This window comes from Lonchura striata, chromosome 18 (genome assembly GCF_046129695.1).
Source record: "Lonchura striata isolate bLonStr1 chromosome 18, bLonStr1.mat, whole genome shotgun sequence".
NCBI classification, from domain to species: domain Eukaryota; kingdom Metazoa; phylum Chordata; class Aves; order Passeriformes; family Estrildidae; genus Lonchura; species Lonchura striata.
In genome coordinates, this window is record NC_134620.1 from 7,447,052 (window position 1) to 7,473,092 (window position 26,041).

Consider the following 26,041-nt stretch of genomic DNA (forward strand, 5'->3'; position numbering starts at 1 on the left):
TCACGACTCCTGGAGGAGTCACAGAAGCGAAGTGAGGCAACTTACAGTGACTGGAAGAAGGAAAAAAAGGCAGGGTCTGCTGACTGGCATTGGTGCAATGTTGCCCACCTACTCATGACCAGGAGAACTGGATTGTGAGCTTGGATTTTGCTCCAGTTCAATTAAAGAGTCACTAGATTATTCTCTTTAGGTTTCAGACATACAAGGGAGAATGTCTGCTATGCTGCTGCCCGAAATATCCTTCACTTACCTTCCAAAAACTGTGTGCTTCTTGTCCAGATATGCACAAGAGCGGAATGTGATGAAGCTAGAAAGAATAAAGATATAACAGTTACCACATTGTCCCACTGACCCTCAACAACAGCCAGTAATGCTTAAAAACACAAAGTGTCTGCAAAAACTTTTGGAGAGAAGCCAAGCCTCTCTCCCTCCCTGGCTCCTCTCTGGAAGGCCTGTGGACTAAACATCCTTTAACTCCTCAGTATTGTGGGTTCCACCTGGATTTTTGGAGTTTTGCCTTCTCACTTTTCATCAGAATAACATTTTTAAACAGTACTTCAAGAGTGGGGCCTTGCAGCAAGTCCAAAATTAATCTGAGCATCAGCCTCCTTGGCCATGCAGGCCCTGGGAAGCTCATGCAGGGCAGGCAGACGTGCATCCTGCTTGGGAAGAACATTTCTGGTGCACGATGGGCAGCTTGTATCCAGCAAATGAAGCTACATGACACAAGAGCCTCTGCCAGTGGAAACTTCTCTTTTCTGGATATTTACTTTTTGCATTTCTCTTCCCTTAAACTGGCCTGTTGCGGATCCATTTCTCCTCTGGACAGAGCACACTCATGCTCCAGATACAAACATCCCAGAAGAATATTTCAAAGTGTCAAAAGTAATGAATTTGACTTCTAATTCTGGGGTCTGTACTTTTAAACATGGGAACTAAAACACTAATCCAAAGCAACCTTTACTACTAAAGCTGTACTCTAAAGTTTGATGCTTCTTTGGAAGTCCTGTACTATAAATGTATGAGACAAAGGTTTCCACATTGTGGTCTGCAGACCATGATGGCCTGTCTTGGCTGGACATGCAGTGCTGGCTCTCCTCCCTGTCTCCATCTGTTACACTACATAGGAGACAGCTAAAAATATATAAGCATTCCAAAAGCACTTTTCCATATAAGCAACTGCCTCAGGAAGTTATATGATTAGAAAGAGGAGCAGCTGTAATGTTCCAGACAGTCTATTAAGATGTAGCTTGCCCTAGGAAAGCACTGGGATGCAGTGCAGAATGCAAACTCTTACATGGGATACCACTTTATTCCTGGATATCTAATAATTAAAATTATCACATGGTCAGTTATGTAGCATTGTAATAAAAAAACCTCTGAGAAATAGCAAATACACAGGGAAAGCTTCTCATCTGTCACTGCAGTCAAAATAAATTAAAGACAACAGAATTAACATAACTCAGGATGGTCCCAGGGAAGTCCTGAGCATTATTTGCGTGTCACCTTGCAGGGGGGACCCAGTCCCTCTGCCCTGTAGTGCCTGTCACCTAAGGGGAGAGCTATTCACAGAGTTCCTAAGCCTGGAGGAGATTTACCTAAGTGCTGCCTAGGAACCTTTATAAATATGGGCAGCTGGACTCTCTTAAGAACTTACAAATAAAGGAATTTCATATTTCATTTGCAAATTTTAGGAGAACATGCAATCACATTTACAGCAGCAGATGATATGACTCAAAATGGCACATCACTTACGGTCTCTGCAACTTCTGTTATTAGTATCCCCTTTTTTTAAAAAAAAAAAAAGAGGAAAGAAGCCTCTACTCTCCCATAATTAATTTAGCACGTGAGAGCTGGCAGTAACATTCAAATCCAAAATAAGTTATACAGCTATTCAATCCAGCAAACTGCCCCACACGTGCTTCGGCTTAAGAATGCAAGTAAGCCTAAGAATGTGAGGCCCTGAGACAAGCCCTTGTGTTTAATTAAAGTAAACCACACTGCTGCAGAGTTTACAACCCGTCCTAGCACCCAGCATCACGAACACCAAGATCTGCTCCCTCCCTCCCTCCTCTGTGCCAAGTCACAGTACTGTACATACACACACACACACTCTCCCTTTCCTGGGGCTCCCAATAAAATATTTTTTTTTATATTACAGTACTTACAGAGCAACCAATAAATAGTTGTCTCAAACTCAAAGTGACACAGAACATTTTTAAAGGACTGAAGGAAAACACCCACACTAATGTTACACATGAACAAGGCCATTACAACTTCAGTATCTTTAAGTTTTCCCTCATTTTAGTCCTTATTCTGCTTTTGTACATTGGAAACCAAGTTATTTTCAATCCCAGATTGTACACTCTGCCATGTCTGGGTCTACACATTTCAACAGAGCAGAACTGTTCTCATTTATTTAAAATCAGATTACTAAAAAGAAGTAATATTACCATAGAGTTTATGTTTCATCTAATTCCTTCAAAAAGTTCAATATGGAGCTAAATTTAAACAGAATGAAGAGGTGTGATGAATGATGATAATTATAGGGGTAATACTGGGGAGGGACACTGTAAAAATCAAACAAAAACTTCAAATCATTACAACAAAAAATGTAAATTATTGCTGATATAATAAACCCACAGGTTTTCTTGCTGTTCTTCAGTCTGCTCTTAGATTGGCTAAGAGCAGCTGTAGCCCTGATTGCAATATGCACCACTCAACAGAATACTTCCCTTTACTGACCTTTACATTTAGAGTAGCTCGTAAAATGTAATTTTTCTTCTTAACAGAGTGAGAGACAATGTCCAGAGGCAACCAATAAAGTACAAAAAAGCAAATAACTACTTACAACTGTGATTTGTTTGTGTTGGGTCCTGAATTTGCCATACTAAGAACACCACGTCCTGTGTGGGACAAATTTGGCTTGAATTCATCTTTAAAAGGTTTTCCCCAGTAAGATTCTCCTCCTTAAAAAAAAAAAGAAAAAAGAAAAAAGAAGAAGAATGTTTGTTTTCATTAATTTCCCACTGTGTGTTGCAACAGGCATTAACATTAAATTCAAGGTTTCCAGCACTTGCAGTCACTATATGTTAATACATTGTTACCTCACCCCTATCTCTAGGCCAGTATTTGAGCATGACCTTGAAATCTGGTGTTGGCAACTGGCAACACATTTCTGTGCCCTCACACTATCAGCTGCAACAGACCACACTTTATCAACAGCTTTATGTATCCTGTGCTGAAGAACAGTCAAGGATTTAATTTTTTCCTCCTGGTCCATCATAAGTTTTCTTTTTTGAGACATTAAATCTTTAAAATTGGCTTCATGACAAAACATAGAGCAAAGAGTTACCGGTTTAATTGCACTCTGGATATAACATTGCTTCTGGAAATAAAATATCAGGGAGATGAAACACATTCATAGAATCCACTAAGAATAGGAGCTATAAGATCAAATGCTTAATCCCAGACTAAACAATGAAGAATGATGGCATACAGTGTTCCAAATTAAAAGGCAAAAATGAGATATTAGGACTAGACAACTGGATGATGCTAACACTTTTATGTAATTAAGGTAAAAGAATGATAAAATTGCACAAACCCCAGCCCCAGCCCTCCAAAACTGATTTCTGTTCTGTGACTGTGGAGAGAGAGAGGGTCTGTGAGAGGTCTCCTCCTGGCTGTCATTTTTACATTATCTATGACAGATCTGACATTTTAATTTGCACTTTCCCTCAGGATCATTCTTAATAAGAAAAATGAAGGCTGAGATGAGTCATAGTTTCACAGTCAAATCCATAATCTTGTTTGACAAACCATGAAAAAATATTTCACCTTAGGACAGTATTAAAAATAAAACAAACAAAACTATCCAAACAGGCGGCAAGCAAGGCTTGTCCATCTGCAGAACTGGCTCAAGAGCCCTCCAGAGTAAGTGTAGCACTGGAGAAGGAGAATGCCAGGGAGGGGTCTGTAGTGCTCCACAGCCATGTGCACACGTAGCACAGAAAGCAATTTGATGATATGGCTGCACAAAGAAGCAGTAAATGAAAACAAGGAATGAATCAGGCTCCTACTGAAAATCTTACCCAAAAAATCTCAAGAGTGCATTAAATGAGAAAAGAGTTTCAGACGATACCATGAAAACAAAGCATCACCTATGGACAGCTGCAAGTGGAACAAAGTGAGAAATTCTGGAAGAAGCCAACCCACTTAAAAACCCAATTAATCATATTCAAAAGACCTATTAATAGAGTTGAGTGTTGCCTGCTCTGCAGTTTGACAAGAGGTGGCAAAAGGGGACAAACCCTGTAGGGATTTTCTGTAATCAGGAGTACAGCAGTGATTACTTCAGCAATCTCTGGCTATTGAATATTTTAAGATCAGCTAAATTACGTCAGCTTGATCCCATATGCCAAGATTTTCCAGAGGTGGGTGGCAGGGATATGGTACAGCTGCAGGCAGCTCTAGAAGAGTTTGTGTTGTCTGACGTTTTCAGAGGGTAGAGAACATGAGCACAGTCTGTTGAGATGGGACACAGCAGCAAGTGGCCAAACCTGTGAGCCTGCTACACTCTTCATGTGCTTCCAGCTGATGTTGGAATTACAGCCAAGCTGCTGAAAGACAGTGGAATCAAGCCTGAAGCCTTCACTGGTCAGAAAAATAATTCAAAAGGAAAGAGAAAAATTGTGAATGACAGAGAGACTCTCTCTTTCTGGCACTGCAAACAACCAGACCCAAGAGCTTGCAGACAGGAGCAATGAACCATGATCTTTAGGTTTTGAAATATTTATTTTTGTATGATTTCATTTTGGATCATGCACTGCAGGTCAGAATTAATCTCATATGTATGAAAGCTAAGTTTGGTTCATTCCAGTTCTCTGGAAATAAGCACTAATATTTTAGCAGAGTTACAGCCCCTGCTCTGTCTGCCATACAGCTCTTTCCAAGGCTAATTCTGTCTGCCCAGGAGCTGCAGCAGGAGCAGGGAATTTGCAGCAGGGAATGTGCAGCATTTGCCTAAAAGGCCAGATGTCTTATGAAGGACATAACTGAAGTGTCTGTGGAGACCTGGCAGCACAGACTGGCAAAGGGCAGTGGAGATGCTGCAAAGGCATTCAGCAGAACAAGCACAGCTTGGGGGAGTTTGTTGTTATTTTTGGTTTTATAAAATAATTTAAAGAGAATACTTTTTTCTTTTTAAAGGAAAACCCCAAAGTATTCTCCTTAAATTAAAAATAGCCTGAATGTGCTTTTTATCAAACTCCAGCTAACCTCTGGAATTGTTCCAGGCTTCAAGTATCTGCTTGAAGCAGGACTAGACAGAACAACTCAGAAGGTGGCAAGTTACATCTATACATTTTTTAAATTACAGAAACCCAGCATGACTTTCTCTGTGAAGATTAAGTACAGACTCCTCATCAGTCTAGGGCCATGGCAGCACAGTGCCTAATGCTCAGCTGGAACAGGGATTTTACATTCTTACTTTTTACTCTCCACATTAGAGCTCAATGCAAACTTGGGAAAACCACTCTGATTTCAAACCTACTAATAATTATGAGGTTTTTGTAAGTATCCATCAGATTTTACTGTGTTTATTCTCAAGACAGTTGGGAGGTGTGGTTTTACATTTTTCTGAAAGCAGAATGGATGCAGACAGAGGAGGTGGGAGCATGGCAGTGTCTGGCTCCAGCCTTTTTATGTTACACTCCCTGTATGTGCCACAAAGAGAGGAGGCTCCTCCTGACACTCCCCAAATGTTCTTCAGAGCACACACAGATCTCTGCTGGCTATTTAGAGTCATGATGATGCAAACCCCTCACCCCAGTGCTGATGCATCAGCCTACAAGCAAAGCCCACAGAAAACAAGAATTGACTCCGGGTGTTGGATTCACAGCTGGCAGCACTGCCTGTCATTTCACCTCCCTCTCAGCTTCTCTTCTGTCCAAGTGGAGCTGTGTGCCTACTGGACTTGGAAATGTTTCTGAGATCCTGCTACAAAAGTGCTGGAAAAGAATTCTGTGGGCTTCTGTGCTAAAAATCAGTTCACATGGCAGCAGCCATGGCCCTAGCACATACTGCCACTGGCTGGATTGATGGTGGGAATAATTACAGCCTGCACATGGGAATCTCCTGCTTGCACAAAGATGGAAATGTACGTGGGATCAGCCACAGAAATACAGTACCATTCAACAGCATTTGACCTGTACAGTGTCAATGCCTTCAGGAGCCAGAAAGAGTTTTTGTACAATTCTGTAAAATAAAAATCACATGCCTACTCAGATACGCATGATTCAAAGCTACAGGAAGCTAGGAGACAATTCCACATGTTCTCCTTTTTAAAAAAAAATTCTCTTAAATTAAAGATGTGTTTAACTCATTCTCACACAGAGTTGAAATGAAACAGACCACACAGCTCTTAGAAAAGAACATTAATAATTTCTGTGGCTATCCAGAGTGGCAAGATATATTTAACTTGTACTGAAGCATGGTTAGTTATTCAGTACTGTGCTGATAGTAAACAGGTGAACAGATCTAAACTGACATCTGAAGCAGTCACACATCAGTAACTACACAGAAAAAAAAGCCACAATTTCAGATTGTCTTTTGAACTAAACCAGATTACTCTTTGGTAGTCTTTGTTCCTACTAAAAGCATGTAAAAGGTTTTTTTGAGGTATAAGCATAGAATTTGTGCAACTTTCTTGCAAAGAGCTGAGAGATGCATCTAAAGCTTCAGAAATGTAGCATTCCAAAAGCCAGGTGTGGGCTGGGAATCATCATTCATGACAGTTGTGATTTTAAATAAATCCTTCCTTTTTCTGGTTTAAAAACTGCTAAGCAGTGGTAAGGAAGTAGGAGGGTTCTGATTCACAAAAATGATGGCTTACTTTCTGTAATTTTCTTCTTGTCAGTTGGAACAACGAGGCACATAATAACATCTGACACTTCTGTAGAGCTTTCCAAGTGAGATTCTGGAATCATTTTGCAAATATGAAAGCCTTAGCTCAGGCAGTAAGTGCTTCTCTCCTCTCAGATAAGAGCACATGGTACTCAACCCCACAAACTCGAGCGTGGATTTGCAGATTAAAAGGAGTATATTCTAGATAAAAAGGTCTTGCTCTTGCTTTTGCTGTGCTTCAATCATGCAAGAAAATGGGCTCTAAAACCGGTACAGTTAAGGAACTTGCCATCTTAGGAAATCACATTGCATTGATCAAGTTTGTCCAGAGTCCTTTGCTATTGACATTTCAGAGGAGCTCTTCTTGCTGCCAAACAAAATGCAATTCTCATCTACCAGTAGTATTTCATCTTGGACTTTTACAGCTATAATGTGCCTCCTTTGTGCCCTCCTGGATTCGTAAATCACAGGCTGATTCATGAGACCTTCCAACAGGTTGCAAGAAAGAGTAGCTGAAAAAAACCTGTGCTGCTTTGATAATGTGATGCTTTGCATATATTTCCTTTTTCATACAAAAGGGTTAGGATATTAAATCTATTTTTTCTACATGCAAATTTTCTTCTATTATTTGGAACATTGAAAATACAGAACAGCTGCTCCACTTGCACGACCGTGAGTTAGAATTACTCACAGCGTTCAACCACTTACTTGTTATGAACAGCAGGAAAAGAGATACGTCACAAATCTAAAATTAATTTTCAAATAATTAATCATTACAAAGAATGACCATGACTCAGCTTATTGCTCTGAATACTGCCTCTATGGGTGGTTATTTTGTTAGAGAAGAAATAAGCTGCTGCACCACAATAAAATTTCTCCCAGTAGTCTTAGGAAACATAAAGGTGAAGGCTCTAGGAAAATGAGTCTGGTGCTCCAAATCAGTGTCATTCTTGCAGGATGTGTATCTGACTACTCTGGCAGTGCAGGTCTGACAGCTATGCTAGGTAAAACTCCATTCCACACTCACTTCTCAGGGTGGTATCTCAACTCCCAGATGCCATAATGCTAATTTCCACTCTTCTCCATTCCAAGGTTAACAGCTGAGTACCAGGAATTAGCTGTCCTTCACGTGTCTGCTGGGTCACATTTACTACAATCCAATCAAAAAGGACATACTGGGGAGCTGAATAACAAACAACAAAGCAAGGCTCAGGGCTGCTTCCAGAGAGAACGGTTCAGCTGGAGCAGGCTTGGGAGAGGACGACCAGTGACAACCAGCTTGGCATTTACTTCTGTGAACTGTTTCTAAAACACAAGCACACTTAATCCAGGTGAACCAAAGCACAGTTACAGTCTGTGTATGTATGACAAGTAACCTTCTGTCATGTTGTACTGATTGTGCCCAAATCCACCCAGAAGATGAACAGTCTTGGGCTTAGCAATGGAGCGGATGATCATCTCAACTTCTGGGGGCTGCAACCATAAACCTGACACCCTGACACATGGGATGAATGTCAGATGACAGAAACCAAAAGGTGGGAAGATATTCAAACAAGTCTGTTCTAGTTCCTGAACTAATGAACAGGAATAATTACATAAATAGAGGAAGAATATGTAGAATGAAGAATATGCATCTTCCATGTATCAGTTTAGAAAAGGTTTCTTTTTTCAAAAAACAAACAAAAAAGCCAAATCTCTTCACTAGAAATTATCAGTTGAAGCAGAAGGTTCTGTGTGAATGAGGAAACAAAGCATGTTCTTTTTGTTCTGAAGTCTTCCTACAAAAGACTCTAAGAGAAACAGTTTATAATATTGACATTTAAAGGGTAACCTCCATATAGTCCTCCCTATTGCCAATTGAAATATCTGGGAAGAAAGCCCTGTTCTGCTCTCATATGCTTCTCTGATATTACAGAAGTCAAGTTATTTACTTCTAAAGCCCATTTAATCTTACAGACTTTTTTAAATTTCAAAGGTGTATCTTTTATTTTCCCCTTCTAAGAAGCAGTGAGTCAAAAAAATACTGAAATCCCTTCCAGCAGAAGACATAAAAAAAAGGAATTTATCCTGCAAATAATAAATAGGCCACAGGCAAAAACAGTACAAAGTACTGAATCCCAGTGCTTTACTCCAAAGCTTTCCTAAAGTGAACGCCTGCGATCACATTAATAATGCACAAATGAATGGACCAACATTTTTAGAGCACGGGAACCCAGGAGAGCATCATTCCATCTGCCCTGCTAGAGCAGTGCTGCTGAGCTGAACCCTCCTCTGGCTGCCCTGCTGCACAGGGAACATCAAGCCTCAGGTCTGGCCACCTTCTTACAGCTCGAGACACATAAGTGAAATTTCTGCCTCACAGTCAAGTGCCCTGGATCTATCCAGTAGTCAGGAACAAATCCTGACAGACCACTTGCACTCTGTGAACTGTCTAAGCAGCTTCTCTGAAGTATTAAACACAAGGGCATGACAGTTCAAGAGCAAACTACAGCCCACCAGGCTCCCCATTTACCTTTTCTTGTGATATTATCATATTCAACAAGTGTTTAGGTAAAGACATATAAAATTCAACTGTCTTCCAAAAATAAAAGCCATTCAGGTGCAAAGAAGACACTTGCACCGTTTGGACTCTACAATAATTGCAGTCAGTCTCTAAAAATCTCCAAGACCCATGTCTATTTGAGTGCACACTGTTCATTTCAGAACTTTAATAGTACTGACAGATGTTTGCGAGACATCTCGCCTGCGATATACTCGTATTTAATTAAGAATGACAAGGAGGAAAACAAGATGGAAAATACTAGAGGTCATTAGACTCCTTTAAGTGAAAGAATATATGTAGGAGGATTTTCATCCTTTGTGCTCATTAGGATTTCACTTCCTACTGGAAAAGCCAGTAGAACTGAGCTTTGCCCTTCAGAGCAGCAGTGATGCCAGTCCTCTGCCTCTGTTAAGTCTGAAGTCTTACAGCACTTCTGCCATTTGCACAAACAGGCAGGAATGACACCAGCAAATTAATTTTCATTCCACAGCAGGATCTGAACTCCACCCTGCAAGGGTGAGAGGTGTCTGAGTCAACCTATTAAATCTCTTCCGTCTCCTGACACCTCTTTAATTTCTCATTTCAAAAGATGTTCCTAATTATGTCTTTTGGGATTTGAACCAAAATTTCCATATAAAACAATCAAATCACATTTTACAGTCCAAGCATAGATGGTAGCAATTCTTGTTAATGGATTTTTGCCATCAAAACAATGAACCTTTAACTAGTCTCAAATCCTGCAACTGTTGATTATCACATGCACTACAAGAAAAGTTGCTAGGCCACTACTCACACTAACATAATTAACAATATAAATAGAGTTGAAGTATTAAGCAAGTGAGGAGCTGGGGATGCTGGTGACAGTCACAAGTGGACAGATAGAAGGTGCACAAGGAAAATGAGCAGATTTACAGCAGTGACCAGAGGTATGACATGACCTGTCTCCTGTGGTGGGCAATGCTGTGACACCCTTCAGCTGCTCTGCCTCCTGACCATTCCTGCTGTGACTGTAGATCTCCAACCAAGGGAGAAAGAACAGGTGGAAGAATTTTGTAGCAGTGATCCCCAAAGTTAGAAAAAGAGCAGCTTGGGCATTACAACACAACTAGCTGGGAGAACAGATGGTGTCTGGCCAATCACCAATTCCAAGGCAGGTCTCAAGTATTTCATTAACACTGAATTTGAAAGTGACTTGCATGAATGTGTTTCTTCCTTTATTCTTTGCCCTGGAAGACCAGCTGTAAAATCACTATAATTTTCATTTATTTATTTTCTGAAGAAAAAAGGAAGCAAAAATGGCATGATTTCTGCATGGAAGAGTGTCCAAGCTTTAGACTGAGAATATATCAGATGAAATTTTGAACATAGTCAACATGGTCATAAAAATATATCAAGGATACCTCTGCTTTAAAGTAAACATGATGTTCCACTTACCATCATTTAAAAAAAATTAATTTTAAATTGTCTGGAAGTAAATGTAACAACACAGCCCATGAAGTGAGAACATCTTACTTGATTCAAACTCAGCCTTACCTGTTCCTGTTCCAGTGGGATCACCTCCTTGGATCTGCAGAATTAAAATTAAATCAGCATTACATATGAATCTGTGTGAAAGACATTAAATACAAACCATAAAACCCAATTGTGCTCAATTTTCTGCCTTCTTTTTGTGTCATGTTGACAAGTCAGCAACAAGGAAACCATTACTTCTAATTTGTACCTTATTATCAGCTGGCTGTCATCCCTGACATTGCTTATCCATAAGCAGAATGGCAGTTTCATAAAAATAATAGGTCTTTTATGAGTAAATAGGGAAAAAAACTAATCTCAAATGGGTTAACCAGATCATCCTTTTTATTATGTGCTGAATCAGAACCTGCTTTTTAACTGATGATGCACTGATTTTGGAATTGAAAAGGCTTTACATTTTGCTACCAGCCCTCCACATGCTGGGAAGGCAAGAAAAAGGGGAATATGGAATATTTTTTGTATCTGAATCTGTATCCCACTCACTAGCTCCAGTAGGAAAAATCCTCATGTGAAACTAATCTTTGAGTAACAAAACAGTGTATTAATCACTGTACATGCAGAATCTACAGAAATAATATTCTGTGCTTTAGTGCCAGTGGAGGGAACGTGACATGATCAGTTTCAAAGTAATAGCACACAAGCACAATTTTAGTTGTGAGATTAACTATGAACTGAAATACACAGTGCTGTCAAAAAAAGCTTTTTGTAGGACGACAGGACAGAATGTAACATTCAGTGATGTTCCTTCTGAGTTGTGCTCTGCCTTCAGGATCAGGTTGCTCATTCTTCTGAAAGGAAGTTGCAGGGCAGCTACAATATCCTAAGCTGCCTGGACTGTAACTCTGTAAATAAAGATCTTTGACTACCAAAGACCCATTCCAGGAACAAAAGGTGCTCTTTAACTCCTTTACAAGAAAGCCTGGGCACCCGGTTCTGGAGCACACTAGGAAAGAATAACCTGATAATACCCAAGTGCCACAACCTGAAACAGAAATTCAGATGCTTGCTAAAATTTCATCTGAATGGGATTTCAACAGGCCACAGTATTACTTATCCAAATTAGCATTTCCCCCTCTCTCCTTCTGTTCATTAACCACCCACCCACATCTTGGGGAAGATAACAAGAGCCAAGGCAATGACTCTTCAAGGCTTTGTCTGGAATGCCAGCAAATGCAGTGATGAATGCAGTGATGTTCTGAGTGACAATGTTAGTCAGAGACAATTGTTAGTAACACCCGTAAGTACACATGGTTAGGACAACTTTCATTCTGATGGTATATTTAATATATTTCTATTGCAAGTTGGCATGCATGGAACAACTTAAACCTGAGATAAGTTAAATATATGGGATATTTTGAGTACATCATATATTGTGCATTACACAGGAGTTTTTTAATACTCACCACAAAATTCCGAATTGATCTGTGAAAAATTGTTCCATCATAATATTTCTTCTTGCACAATTTGATAAAGTTTTCACATGTTCGGGGTGTCTGAAAGACAATGGGAAGTTTTAATTAAGCACAACCTTTAACAATCATTACAGTGGTTACAAGAATCACTTTTCACTTGTGCCTTACAAAGAAACATGCAGAACTTGAAGAGGACAAAGGCTCTGTCTACAGGAAAAAACCTGTAATATACCTTCTTTTAAGGTACACTGGAGAGACACACACTGTGTTAAATAAATTAAACCCAGACCTTCTAATTAGCACAAAGAACTGTTGAACATTAGCTCAGATAACAGGAGTTCCCAGTTGACATCTTGATGGTGAACACAGGTAAGCTCAGAGACTTGCAAGTAACTGAGTTCCAGCAGTGTATCACAATTCTGTTCCAAAGAGGGGTTTCTAGCACTGAAAAATGTTAATTTACCAGAGTAAGAAAGAACCTGACTTCTCTGCTCCACTATTTCAAAGTCAGCACATTGAAGCTAACTGGGACAGAAGCATTTGCTCCTCTTTACCACTTGGAAGTAACAACAGGACTGACCCAAGTCACTGGAACGCAGGAAAAAAAAAACAAACCTAAATTGTTTTCAAAACTCTAAATAAAAGAAAAAGATGCTAAATATATTGACAACTTCTAATTCACTTTTACAGTGCAAATTAAAGTTATTTAGTGAATTTATGAGCCATGATATTTGAACAGTACCTTCTGAAAAACTTACTTTCCACCTAATCAAACACAAGTACAGGAACGGCCTGTTTTCTATACTTGAACATGTTTTCCAGCCCCATTGTGGATTATGTGCATAAATCTATTTAAATTTTACAAAAGAATACATCTAACTGAGTTCTTACAGGCCTTAAAAATATCCTTATTGCTGGATGTGCTGGCAAGTAAAGCCTCAGCATGAGCTGCAGGGGCTGTAAGTGAGCATGCACAAGACTTGTCTTTGTGAAAGGCACCAATTCACTTTGCACTGCTGTGACATCGCTCTTGGTCTGGGAGCTGCTGAGAGGCAGAGACTGAGCCATGGAACATGAAGTGACTTAAAAGCAAAGAAAAACCAAACAAATGAAAAAACAAGGCCAGCCTGATTATAGTAATTTAAGGATGAAATAATCTCTATCTCTTGAAAAGCCAGTCCATACAAGTATTCATCCAGAACCCTACAGAACTTTCTGTATTTTCTCATCTGAAACATAGTAGTTCTCACCCCTCTTTATTTACACTGAAAAGTCTCTTAATTTTCCAAACAAACTTTGTGATATTAAATTCTCTGTATTGATTCCTTCTTAATTACTCTGCTCAGATGATAGTTGTCTATTGGGCCACAAGTGAAAAAATTAGCAAATTCTAATCTTACACCAGCCATTATTTCAGATTTCCTAAAGAATGCATTACTGAGTTAAATGGTAATGGCACCATATTGGCTTTATGGTAGAATGTCACCAAGACATGTACTTTGGTGGCATCCTGAGGGCAACTCATAAGTAACTACATTCCATAAAAATTGTACCAATCAACAGGAGGTTCTCCTACAGTTTCAATGTTTATAGTAAATGTGATTTTTTTTCCCCTTTGAATTTAACATATATGTTTTAAAATAATCTTTGTACTTAATCTTTCTAGTAAAATTCAACCTCTGAGGAATCACTTGTGGAGCACAGACTTTCCTTTATAAGACAGTATCATAACAGCATTGAGCCTAGCATTTTGCTATTAGTTATTACTTGTGGAAAATGTCAGTAAGAATAAAAATAAGTTTAAAGATTTCTTATGAATCAGAAATGGGATCAGCAGCTTTTACCCCACGGCACTTTATGTCATGAGAGCCAAGCACTCTTTGGAGAGAGAGACATAGTTAATTTCTCAAGGAGGAATACAGCAACCTGTAATTAATTTTTCACAAAAAATGAAACCAGGCAAAAGACTGAGTCCCCTAGGAATGGACACCAAATAATCTTAAATTTGCACAAAGTTGATAACCCAATACAGATTTCCTGTTTATTTTCAAAACACGATTTGTAAAATATACATTAAAAAAACCTGGCTCTAGTAATGTATTTTTTTATGCAGGATGTGTGCTGACCCTTCTCTCTAAATGGATTTCTAGCTATTATACCCTTTTCCAGAAATAAGCTTTTCAAATGCAACTTCAGAAATATTTAGTATACTTGCAATAGTCATTTCACTGCAAGGTTTTTTTTAAATAATTGCCACCAAATTGGTTCCCATGGTCACCTCATGCATCACAGAGATACATTTGGCAGGTAAACAGTTCCTTAGCAACATTACCACTACCTTTTATAGTGCTTTTTAGTAAACACATAAGAAGGTTTGCATTCAATCAGTAATAAACCCCAGTTTCAGTCATGCAATAGATCTCGAATATCTTGCTCAAATTATCTGATTTATTCAAAGCAGTTAATGTTCCTGCCAAATCTCACACTGCCAAACACATTTCAGGGATTTTTTTAAAGCAGCATCCTGTCCAAAGCAGGAGAAAAAGGCTCGAGGTTTATGGGGAAGGTGCAGATCCTCAGTAATGAAGTTGTGTTCTGCGCTGACCATACAAACAAAGCCAATCTTTGAAGTCTTTGTTCCAACTACAAAGACTGATGACATATAAATACACATAAACAAACCTGACTTTGTTATTTGATGTAAGATCTTGTGGCAGATGTCAGACTCCCATTCTCTGAATGCAAAGCTGTCTCCTTCAGAAATTTTCTGCACAGCCCTTGCCTCACACCATTTCTGAAGTAGGAGGGGATAGTCAAGGCACCTGGAAATGCAGGAGGTAACGCTGGTGTCTTGTTCTTGTGCTCCAGGCTCACTTTTTAGTTCTGGCTGGTTTTGTCTTAAACTGGCCTCAACAGCAACAGCTAATTTTCCCCTCTTTATCCCTTTTACATTAAGCAGGAAATGACTTAAATTATTTTATTCTACTGACTATGACTTAGACCCATATGTAAGGAAGTCAAGGGAAAAATGCCACCATGTTAACCTGATCTTAAATGCACCGACAGAAAACATGGTTTTTAAATCTACTGCAATATTTTCTCAGAATGATGCAGTGACAGTCCTAGAAAGGAAAATTTAAAAATTGTGGAAGGCTTTTCTGACCAAAGAGTGTGGTAGGAGAGCCCTGAGAAATCCTCCTTTTCTTTGGTCAAGTTGGGACCAAGTAAGTGAATGCAATGTCTCTATGATGTCCTTCAGCTAAAGACACTTTTCTTTCCAAATGACAAATAGTAAGAAGAAAAATTTTATTTATACCAAAAATGAGTCACCTGCTCCAACTGTGCTCCCTATTTATTTTGTAGATGCCAGATAACTGTCTTTCAACTGCTGAAAATTCACACCCAAGACAAGCAGTAAAATTTTAATAAATGCTTTGAGACAGGAATCCAGAAGAGTACTTATCCCAGAAGATATCACAAATGCTTTGCTTGGCTCACAGATATACATATTTAATGGGGCCACAGCCCAATGGTTTTCTAAGTAGGTTTAAGTCTCCATTTAGCTAACACGCTTAGTAGTGTGGAAAAACCAGCACTCTACCAGTTACTACGCCCAGACAAATTTCAGAGTTAATGAGAGATTGCTGCAAAGAATGACCCTGCAAAAATATCAGTGACAGGAGACTGTGAAATCATTATACTCGGCAAACACTGAAGAAAGGAATATACAATTTAGAAAACCAAAGCAAAACAGAAAAAAAACCTGACTGCTTACTACAATCTCCTAGGATAAATGCAGATTTTATCTGAGCCAATTTCAGTTTCCATTTTGCCAGCAAGGGTGGCTCCAAGCCAGATAAAATTCATCTCTCCTGCTGCATCCTGAGACCTGAAGGGTGAGACCAACGAAGCCGGGTCCCTATCTGATTTCCCAGTCTGCAACTGTCCTTTCTCATCAGCTGGGCCATTACATTTGTAAAAGCTATCTTAACTCAGAATCTCTACTGGGCACCGAAGAGCCAAACAGGAGGAGATGAAAAACCTGCAGCACTCCTGTTGCCAAGGTGCGGGAGATGGGAAAAGAGGGAAGAGTTCCTGAGTTGTTGCCATGACTGCAAGGAAAAAGGCTTTACTATGTGAAGAGCTAATCATTTCAAAATGCTCCATCCCTTGAGGATGTGCATGAACCTTGAAGGGAAATTTCACACTAAGCATTCAGAAGCTGTCATTCGCACATCTGTATAATTTTCTTGTGTTAATTCCACTTCCCTTTTATTTATTTTTTTTCTCTCTAAATTGGATGAACCATAGTAGTGGTACTAAACTACAGAGCCTTGCTATATGCTCATTAACCCTATGTTTCAAAGCAGGAAATAATGAAAAGCTCATTCCTCTCAAATTAAAATTTCATTCTACAGCCTTCATCTTATCACACAATTCTGCTATTAAGAGGCATGAACTAGTGATGGAAATTTCTAAAGCTTCAAACGAAGCTTTCCATTTTCTTAACACAGATCTCCTTTAAAATGCAAGGTAGATTTTGTTTTGCTTTAAACCATTTATGTACTTTTACACAGAGCATTTTTTATCTTGTAATCGTTCATTCAGCAACTCCTCTAATGCATGAGCCCATAAAGAGGTGATTTGGTAAGGTTTAAACTCAGTTTCCCTACTACCTTTCAATCTGTAGTACTCAGCCTACCCATCACAAGAGACGAGAATCCAGCAATAAAAGCTTGGCTTTATTTGGGGCTTAATCAGAGCTAAATGTAATGGTACAATTTCAGGAATCACCATCTATCAGTTGCAAGTGTCTGTTCCCTCCTCCAAGCCATGGAAAGAAATATGTAAATGTTTCAGTGTCCAATACTGTTCTGGAAGGCCATTTAAACCATCCCGTTTCACTTTGTACCAATGAACTATGAGCACATTCCCTTTGTTTCACAGGAAAAGGGACAAGAAAACCCAGAACTCCACAAAGCCCATTGCAAGAGCATGGGAAGAATTTTACTCTGGGAAGCTCATGACATTTCCTGAATGAGAAACATTTACTTCAGACCTAAACACCACTCCCTGCCAGCTCCACTTTCCTGCTAACAGTTCCCCAGTATGAGAGAAGGACTGAGCCCGTGACAGGTGATGGTGGCAAACAACAGCTGCCTATGGTGGTTCAGTTCAAGAAAGCCACAGTTCATCTAAGGGACACAATTCTCAGCTGGTTATACCAAGAGCAAATATGTTCAGGCAATTTGTGATCTGTGATCAGAAGAGCGCAGTTCCAGAGAGTGAGCACTGGGAGACATGAAAGCTTTGGGGCACCGTGGGGTAAAACACTCAGCCAGACTCCTACTGATAATAAAAAAGAATCAGAACAAGCTAACTATGCCTTGGGAAATAGATTGCTGACTTGATAGCAAACATTTGCTTATTTTGCTACCTCAAAGCCTCCAAGTTTGCCTAGAACAAAGAGCAGAATTAATGCATTCTCATTACGCAGAAACTGTAATTTAATCAGCTATTTAGCATAGAGTTCAGCAGATAGCTACATTTCACTTTTAAAAGGCATTTCTTCCACTATACTGATGTTCATAATGTTACCAAAAACTTTTCTGAAGTCTAAGCAAGATGCTCAGCTTAGACAAGATGCCAGTAAAAAGATGACACACTTCAGTTTTAGTTCTCACATTCTTGCATACACAGGGACAATCAATCAGTTTAGCTGAGCACAACTCAAATTAAACAAGGCATCTAATTCACTCATCTAATTTGTCAATGTTAACTACTAGTTCTCCAGAGGCAGAGTCAGCCAGTTATTACTTTTCCTCCAACTTATATTTACTGAAGTGGTAGAAAACAATTCTCATCCCACCTCACTGCCCCCACCAAATTTGCTGTCACGCAAGGATTGAGGAGCTTGTCAGACAGCACAATGTAGGGCTGGGTGCTGATGAGGTTGGACTGGCAAGCAGGACAGCACAAGTGGGTACAGTCTAAATGAGGATGCAACTTTAATTGCTCAGCAACCTCCAGCAGCTTAAAACTTGGAGCAATGCATGTCCCACGGCGGCTCCCTGGCATTTCATCAATCTGCACTGCCTGCACATAAATTCCACCTTTTCAGAAGACGCAACCTGTAACAATTTCCATGCTAGACAAAGAAGCTCTGGTAGCTGTCAACCTCCCAAGGTCACCCTGCTCTCATCAGAGCAGCCAAGGTACAAACAAGAAACACATCAGGGAAAGATGAAGAGCAACAGCTGTGTAATTCCAAAATACCCACCTCATCCTCGGGTTTGGGATCACGAAGTGGCAGACACAGCTGGTATGGGATGTCTGCAAATGTCAGAAATCAAGGGGCACGATCCAATAACCATCAATTCCCCTCCCAGATCCAGCTTGCCATGGCAGCTGGGAAGGTAGAAAGGGTCCAAATGTGCAAAATGCCTTTCCAGCAATTACTCAGTGCCAAAGGCTGCCAGGAAAACACATAGACAGCCCAGGGCAGCAGGGACCAGTTCATGGAGAGGTGGCTCAGCATATAAAGCTGTGGGTATAAGGAGGAAGGAGGGACATTCAAAGGATGATGTTTGTCTCCCCAAGTAAACATTATGGTGATGAAGCCCAGCTTTCCTGGGGATGGCTGAACACCTGTGTGCCCTTGGGAAGTGGTGAATTAATTCCTTATTTTGCTCTGCTTGTGTGTGCAGCTCTTGCTTTACCTGTTAAACTGCCTTTACCTCAGCCTACAGATTTTCCCCTTTTCTGATCCTCTCCCCCATCCCACTGGTCAGGGAGTGAATAAGTGGCTGTGTGGGGGTTAGTTGCTGACTAGAGTTAAATCAGGATAGGGTGTTATGCTCCCAAAGTGAAAACTACTAAAATATCAGCTTCCAATCACTCAGAACAACTCAGAAGTGACCTGTTCATCAAGATGGCTGTGCAGAGCCATCCTACTCTCAGCCCCACAGAGCAATAGATCTGTCTGCTGTTGTACCACTTGGAGGAAAAAACACACCAAGATACAACAACATCCTCTCTAACAAACATTTTTTAAAAACATATACAGCTCTTCTACTGGAAAAACACAGCTTTGTTTGTTCTTAAGTTTCTGTTGACAAGAAGTCTCAAAGTTGAGAGTTGCAGCTCTTCCTATAACAGCCTATTTTGATGAAAAAATATGAAATAAGCCATTACAACCATGCCAAGACCATTGTATTTCATCTCTCTAATCCTATTACCAAATGAACAGACACTGGTACATCATCAGCCAGTTATTTCCCAGACAGTGCCAACATCATGTTGACAGAAAGCAAGTAGAATGGAGGTTTAAATCAGGAAGAAAATGAGATTCGGGAAGACAGGAGAACCTCATCATGCCAGGAGGTCAAAGGATTTTTTCAGCAACGCACTTCTTTGTCAGAGGAAATGGATAAGAAGTTTATAGGCTTCTGATCTTCAGAACAGTCCCTCACACAAAAGGAGAAATTATTTCAAAGAACAGGGCCTGGATTACACATTTATAGATCACAGTCATATTTATCAGGTCAGAGGGCCTAAAAAGATTAAAACATCAATGTTTGTAGAGTAATGGCTTCTTGGGAAAGCTATGCCAAGACATCACCATTAAACAGAGCTTGCCAGACCCTAAAATCTCAAAAAGCATTTTTGGAGCGTCAGATGGAGCTTTGAAATCCATCTCACATTCTTCTTTGTTTTGCCATCTTGCCCTTAAACCTTAAAGTACTAAACTTGAGAGAGACAAGTGAATTTATGAAACCTGCCATGGCAGCTACAGACTGGCATTTGATTACAGCTCTTGGCATGTGCTGAACCACCAGATATCACCCCAGTGACCACTTGTAGGCAGAGGACTCACCCAGCAGAGAAAAGAGATAGAACATCAAACCACGTGTTCATCATTTGACAGGGTCTTCTGGAGCATTACATTTACATATTTATTTATAGGTGTATATATATATATTTAAAAATGGCTGCTCCACCACCTACAAGGTGAAACTCCATCACTATAGTGACTAATGCAGTAGAATACACAAGGCTAATATGCAGTTGTTCCCAGCAGTAACTTGATTAAAGCAACTAACAGAACTTGAGGAGACCAGAAAAATCACAGTAAATAAATACAAGAAATTCAGTGATATTCATTGCCTTTCATCAGTTATTTCTTCAGAATTTATGTGTTTGACATACATGGAACTAGAACTGAGAGAATAACACTTGTTGGATATTGTTAGATCTTCTGTACTTGCCAGAATTACTTCTGACAAGTAGAAGTTTTGTAAATTTTTATCCAATTAGTGTATACAACAAATGTTTCTTATGTGCAGCTGAACTCAGCTTCCTGGAAAACATCCCTACAAATGGCCATCTGATTATTCTCCATCAGGAGGAACATATTGTATCTGAATAGGAGGATTGGGAAAAAAACAAATGACCAAAAAATGCAGTAGGCACACTGCTATGATCCCAAGAGAGAACAGTACCTTTGCTCATCTGAGGGTCAAACTCAAAAGGGTGGGAAAAAAATCCAGCTTATCTTTCCAAGTATTTTTATTGCCTTTTTTCAGGTCAATGATTGAAACCACACACCATCCTTCTGGAACCTGAGTGAAGTTTTCTAGTGCCCTGAACAAGTTGATTTCAAACACTGAAATTATCTGGATTCTAGTCCTATGTCATGCTCTTTCTGAATCTTGTCACAAAGTAACTGATGACTTCAATCACACTGCAACACTGATTTCCTGCCCTGGATCAATACAAAACATTTCTTGATTAGGTTTTTGGTGCTAGGAAGAATTTCATCACTATCAATCTTATTGACTGGCGCCTTAAAGTACTAGTATATGAAGAACCCTATATTTATTTTTGAACAAAGGTTTCCACATGTACATACAGACTGAGTTACAAACAATCTATACTGGCAAATAGCTCACAAAAATGGGAAAGAAAGGAAAGAGCTGTGAAGGGACAGGGAGTGAGCACCCAAGGAGAGTGTTGAAGGCAATAGATACTGGGCAGATTTCAGAAGCAGTGCAGAGTGCTGACAGCACAACTACAAAAACATTTTGTTTAAGTACAGACAAGAGGCATGAAAATCCAGTTGAAGACTCAGTACAAATACCATCTAAGGGAGCAAGTATGTCACTTGCTGCTCTCTATTTTAGTGAGGACATTTCACCTCAAAGTATGTATTGAAACCTAAACCATAAGACTATTTTAAAACGTAATTTAAATGTTGTAAGTCCTATCTCTGGACACAGGTATTTATCTGTCATATTTATATAGCAACTTCATCCTCAAGCTTCCTTAAACATTTCACAATCATATATTTGCACTACTGTGAAGTTATGATCACTGCCAGGATGGCTTCCATAATCATATGCACAGGATATCCCTCAGCAATTAAAAAAACCCTGTGCAGTTTAATTTGAGAGAGCATAATGGTACAATCCTGTTCCCCCTGACTGCATTCAAGGACCATACCCACACTATACACTTTGGCAGGAAAACCAAATCCTGTATATAAGCCAGCTCCAATTAGCTTCCAGGAATGGTCCAGCCTGTGCACTGGATAAGGCAGAAAGGCTGATAAAAACTTCAAGTATGATTAATTAAGACTACTGCCACACATACTCACAAGCAAGGTGAACTGGAAGTGTTTAACAATACTTAGATTTTTTCCATCTTTGCAGCCTCAATAGACTCATTGTAGCTGATATGTGTATATGTTTGTGACCTATGTATGTGCTATATGTTTGCAAGATGTTTGCTCTGTCTGCACTGAGCTGACCTCAGTGTGATTCAGGAAAACCAAAGTTAGAAGCACAAACTCCTTATTTAGTAAAGGGAGAAAAACAAGTGCCTCCCGGAAAGAGCTGATTTCACAGACCTAGGAAAATGACCTAAGGTGGATGTTGTGAAAACCTCCCTACAGCAGCAAGTTTTTCTTATTTATTCTAAATATATATCTTTTTCCCCTCTGCAGTGCCAAAGATCTGCTAAATTCACACAGATTTAATCGACACGAAGGAACAGATGGCTGGAGGCCAGCGTTGGATCATGTCTAGTTGTGTAAAACTGCACACACTTCCAGGGTGTACAAGAAGCTTTGTGTGTGAAAGGTGGATGAATAGGAATTCATCTGGAAAAAAGGAAACATAATGGATATCATACAGGAAGTTTATAATGAGCAATGAAGCCTGGCTCCTCAGGACCGAGTGACACTGGTCACACATGTGGCCAAAAAGCCCACGCTGATGAGAATAGCTGCAGTCAGCCTGCTTTAGCCAGGAGCCAGTTTGAGAACATATGGCAAAACAAATGATTCAATGCAATCTGCTCGTTCTGCCACTTCCCCTAAATATTGCTGTACTCACATCCTCTGCTTTTTGCCTTATTACAGTGTTACTATTCCATAGCATGGAAAACACCTGTAGGGATGACAGAGACCTACAGAACTACTAACACAATACACTGCTGTGGAGATTCTCATGCTATTTGCATAGATCAGCTTGAGATGTTTACATATATCTTGCTTCTTACTCATGGGAGAGAACGGAAGAGGAGGGAAAGCCAGAAGACTTATGCTGTTTGCTCCTTTTTCTTCCTTGCACACAAAAATGGATACATTCTCCCAGTACATCTGGATTTCACACCAGGCACCCCAGCTTCCACCCAGAACCACTCCCCTTATGCTTTGTGAGGCTCACAAGAAACAGAAGTTTTACCATTTAAACCCCTATTCACATCCTTCAACTTTTAAAAATACCAACTTTCAGGCCTATAATATCCTGAGACAGAAATCTCAGTAAACCATCAAAGGTTTGAAAACTTTTTTCCTTTTATAGAAGTGGCTGTATAAATAAATAAGCAAACCCACTACCCAAGCAGTGACGTCTGAGACATCACTGTCACCACAACTCATTCATCTATCAGAAGCCTTGCCATGTTTATTATTTTAAGAGCCACTGATTTCCCCCAGAATCAGACTGTATAATAGACTATAAAAAACTTCAGTCTGTTGTTCTTTAAAATCAACTTCTATTAATGGCAAAGGGAAGATGTTTGAAAATTTGAATTTTAAGAACTGGGATAATAGGAAGCAAAAAACATAGTCTAAGGTTTTCATTAAGGTTTGTTCTATAAAGCTTAGGCTTTAGAAACAAATCTAACAATTTCTGAGGATCTTAACTACATGGACTTAGACTGACAGACTGCTCCTGGTTTCGGTGAGGCTCTTTTCCGGGTTCACTAAACTGCTGTGTAACCTTGGATTATTCCCTTTTCACTGTGCTCTGCCTTCTCTTTGCTCTCTTCCTTCCTGGTCATTTTTTGGGTCATTAATCCTGACCCTTTGCAGTTCTAAACACGTACCATGGCATAATGTAGGTAGTCCACTAAAATTATGGGATTACTCACAGAGAACACTTACACATATAGAGTAAATATTTATAGTTAATTAATTTATGTATAAATAAACATTTCCACTGCCAGCTCCAGTTCTGGTTGTTATATACAGAAATTCATCTTATGGGGCACAGTACCATGTCACAGTGCAGCTCCAAATTCAGGTCTCCTTTATTAGTGTGAAGTCGCACATATCCCTTCTTCTTCACATATTGATATCTCACAACATCTTCTTCAATAGCAGCTACAGCAAAGCAAAGGACAGTAATTAGCTTACGCTTGCTAATTGATCCTTAGAAATCATCAGTAAACAATTCATAGAATCTACTGTCTGACCTCCTATGGCAGTGAGTCTTGAGGGATCCTACTCTGCAATTAATCTATGATAACCATGCATTAATCTCTGTGCAAAACACTTTCCATCATAGTAAACCACCAACTCTTTGAGAATCAACCAAATAATGTATATTTTAAATCCCAGAAGCATTCAGTAATACAAACTATAATTTTCAAGCAATGTGTACCAACCACAAACATTACTTTGAACCCAAATTGCTTCTTGTCAATCCCGGAAGCCAAGCAGGTAGCCATCAGCCAACCACAAACTGCTGACATACAGAGATCTACCCAGTTCTGAAAACAGCTGAAGCTATTACTGGGGACATTACTGGTAAGTCAAACCAAAGGATCAATCTATGATGTTTCCATTCCCATTTTGTCAAAATGTCTAGTTAGCCAGATATTTTCTGTACTCTGTCACCTTCAAATCACTGTAACTTACCAAGTAAAAGAACTGAATTTGGTAAACATAGTTCTAGCAATGCGTTCAATCTTTGCCTAAGTATTTGCCATCTAAATTTTAGTGCTTAACTTTCTCAACTGGAAATACTAATGACTCAGCTATTTAATCAATATCCAAACTAAATAAATCTTTTACATTTGTGTTTAGGCTGGAGAATAAAAGGAAATCTTTATTTTATTAAAATGTATTTTGGTGTGAAAAGCAGTAAACTAAAAGTACCATCACAGAATTTGCTGTTGTTCTAATTAATACTGGGCTAGGCCAAAAAGGTGGCCAAGGTTTGGTATGGTATCTGAGGAGAGATTATATTTCATTCCTAACTTAGAAAAGGGGATATGTCAATTTGTCATCTCTGGCCATAGAAAATGTCTCATTAATTTTGGTTCAAAAGAAGTAACTGTAATTCAAAGCCAAAGCTTGACTGTAATTGCTCCAGTATTTTCAGAACAACCTCACTGGAAAGTAAGGATATATCTGGTCAGGGAATACATTTCCATGACATCAGCACTGACCAATTACCAATGCATTCTTTCAGTCCTCATAAATGTATGTGTGCTAAGGAGCACAATTTGAAACTCAGAAATAAAAAAATGGTCTCTAGGTAGGTAGTTCTGGTACCTGCTTCGTGGGTAGTTTCAGGCACCATTGCAGTGGAGGTGAAGGAAGCACTTACAGCTCCAGTGGAATAGTGAGCCTGTTTGCAGAGGAAAAAGCAAGAGAAAAATACATTAGATCTTAGAATTTATCTACCAAAGATACTATTAAGCATCAGAAACACACAAATGCCATCCTTCTAAAGGCAGACTTCTGCTCTAGCTCCTACTGAAGGAAACAAATACCCAGTGCAGCAATAATTCTCCATCTGTTGCCCACATTTGCTCTGATGAAACTGTAGTTAAGGCTGCTCATGCGCTGAGCCAAAGGAGCTTAATGCTTCCCCTCCAGTTTAATACATCACTGTGCAGAGATTCTATCATCACAATTTATTTGTATGTCCAGAGGTACAGATAGGCAAGGAGTACTTCTGCCAAGACATCTGTACAAGTCTCCAGTGCTGCTGAGAGGAAGGAATCACAGAGATAATGTAGGGGGGAGCAAACCAGCCCCTCCCACAGCTGGCCCTGCTGTGTGCAGAGGCACTGTCCCATATTTTGAGCTCTGTAATTCTGCAGATGGGAAATCTCAACGTCACACATGGATTTTGTAGCAAATTACAAAGATCTAATAAACCCAGAGACATGTTTAGCAGTTCCAGGGAAATGCCTGTAAAGAGTCCAGCCAGGTCAATGCTCATTCCTTAAGGTTTCACTGCATTCTAAGCAAGTTTACAGCGATGCCCACCCATGTCCTAAGCTGACAATCCAACTCCCCAGCATGTGTAGAGCTCATCCTTATCTCTGCCCTCTTTTTTCTTCTCCTTACTTTTTC

General features: G+C 39.6%; 1 protein-coding gene across 1 annotated transcript in view; it reads right to left on the minus strand.

Annotated features, from left to right (window-relative positions):
• The window catches only part of PPIL2 (peptidylprolyl isomerase like 2), a 67,841-nt gene that overhangs the window by 13,027 nt on the left and 28,773 nt on the right, over window positions 1-26,041 (minus strand). The window contains exons 11-16 of the mRNA XM_021549965.2: window positions 25,232-25,307; window positions 23,949-24,055; window positions 12,379-12,468; window positions 10,979-11,012; window positions 2,852-2,969; window positions 251-307 (exon numbers count right to left, since the gene is read on the minus strand). Of these exons, the coding sequence (XP_021405640.1) occupies window positions 251-307; window positions 2,852-2,969; window positions 10,979-11,012; window positions 12,379-12,468; window positions 23,949-24,055; window positions 25,232-25,307 (482 nt within the window). The remainder of the gene's footprint in view (window positions 1-250; window positions 308-2,851; window positions 2,970-10,978; window positions 11,013-12,378; window positions 12,469-23,948; window positions 24,056-25,231; window positions 25,308-26,041) is intronic.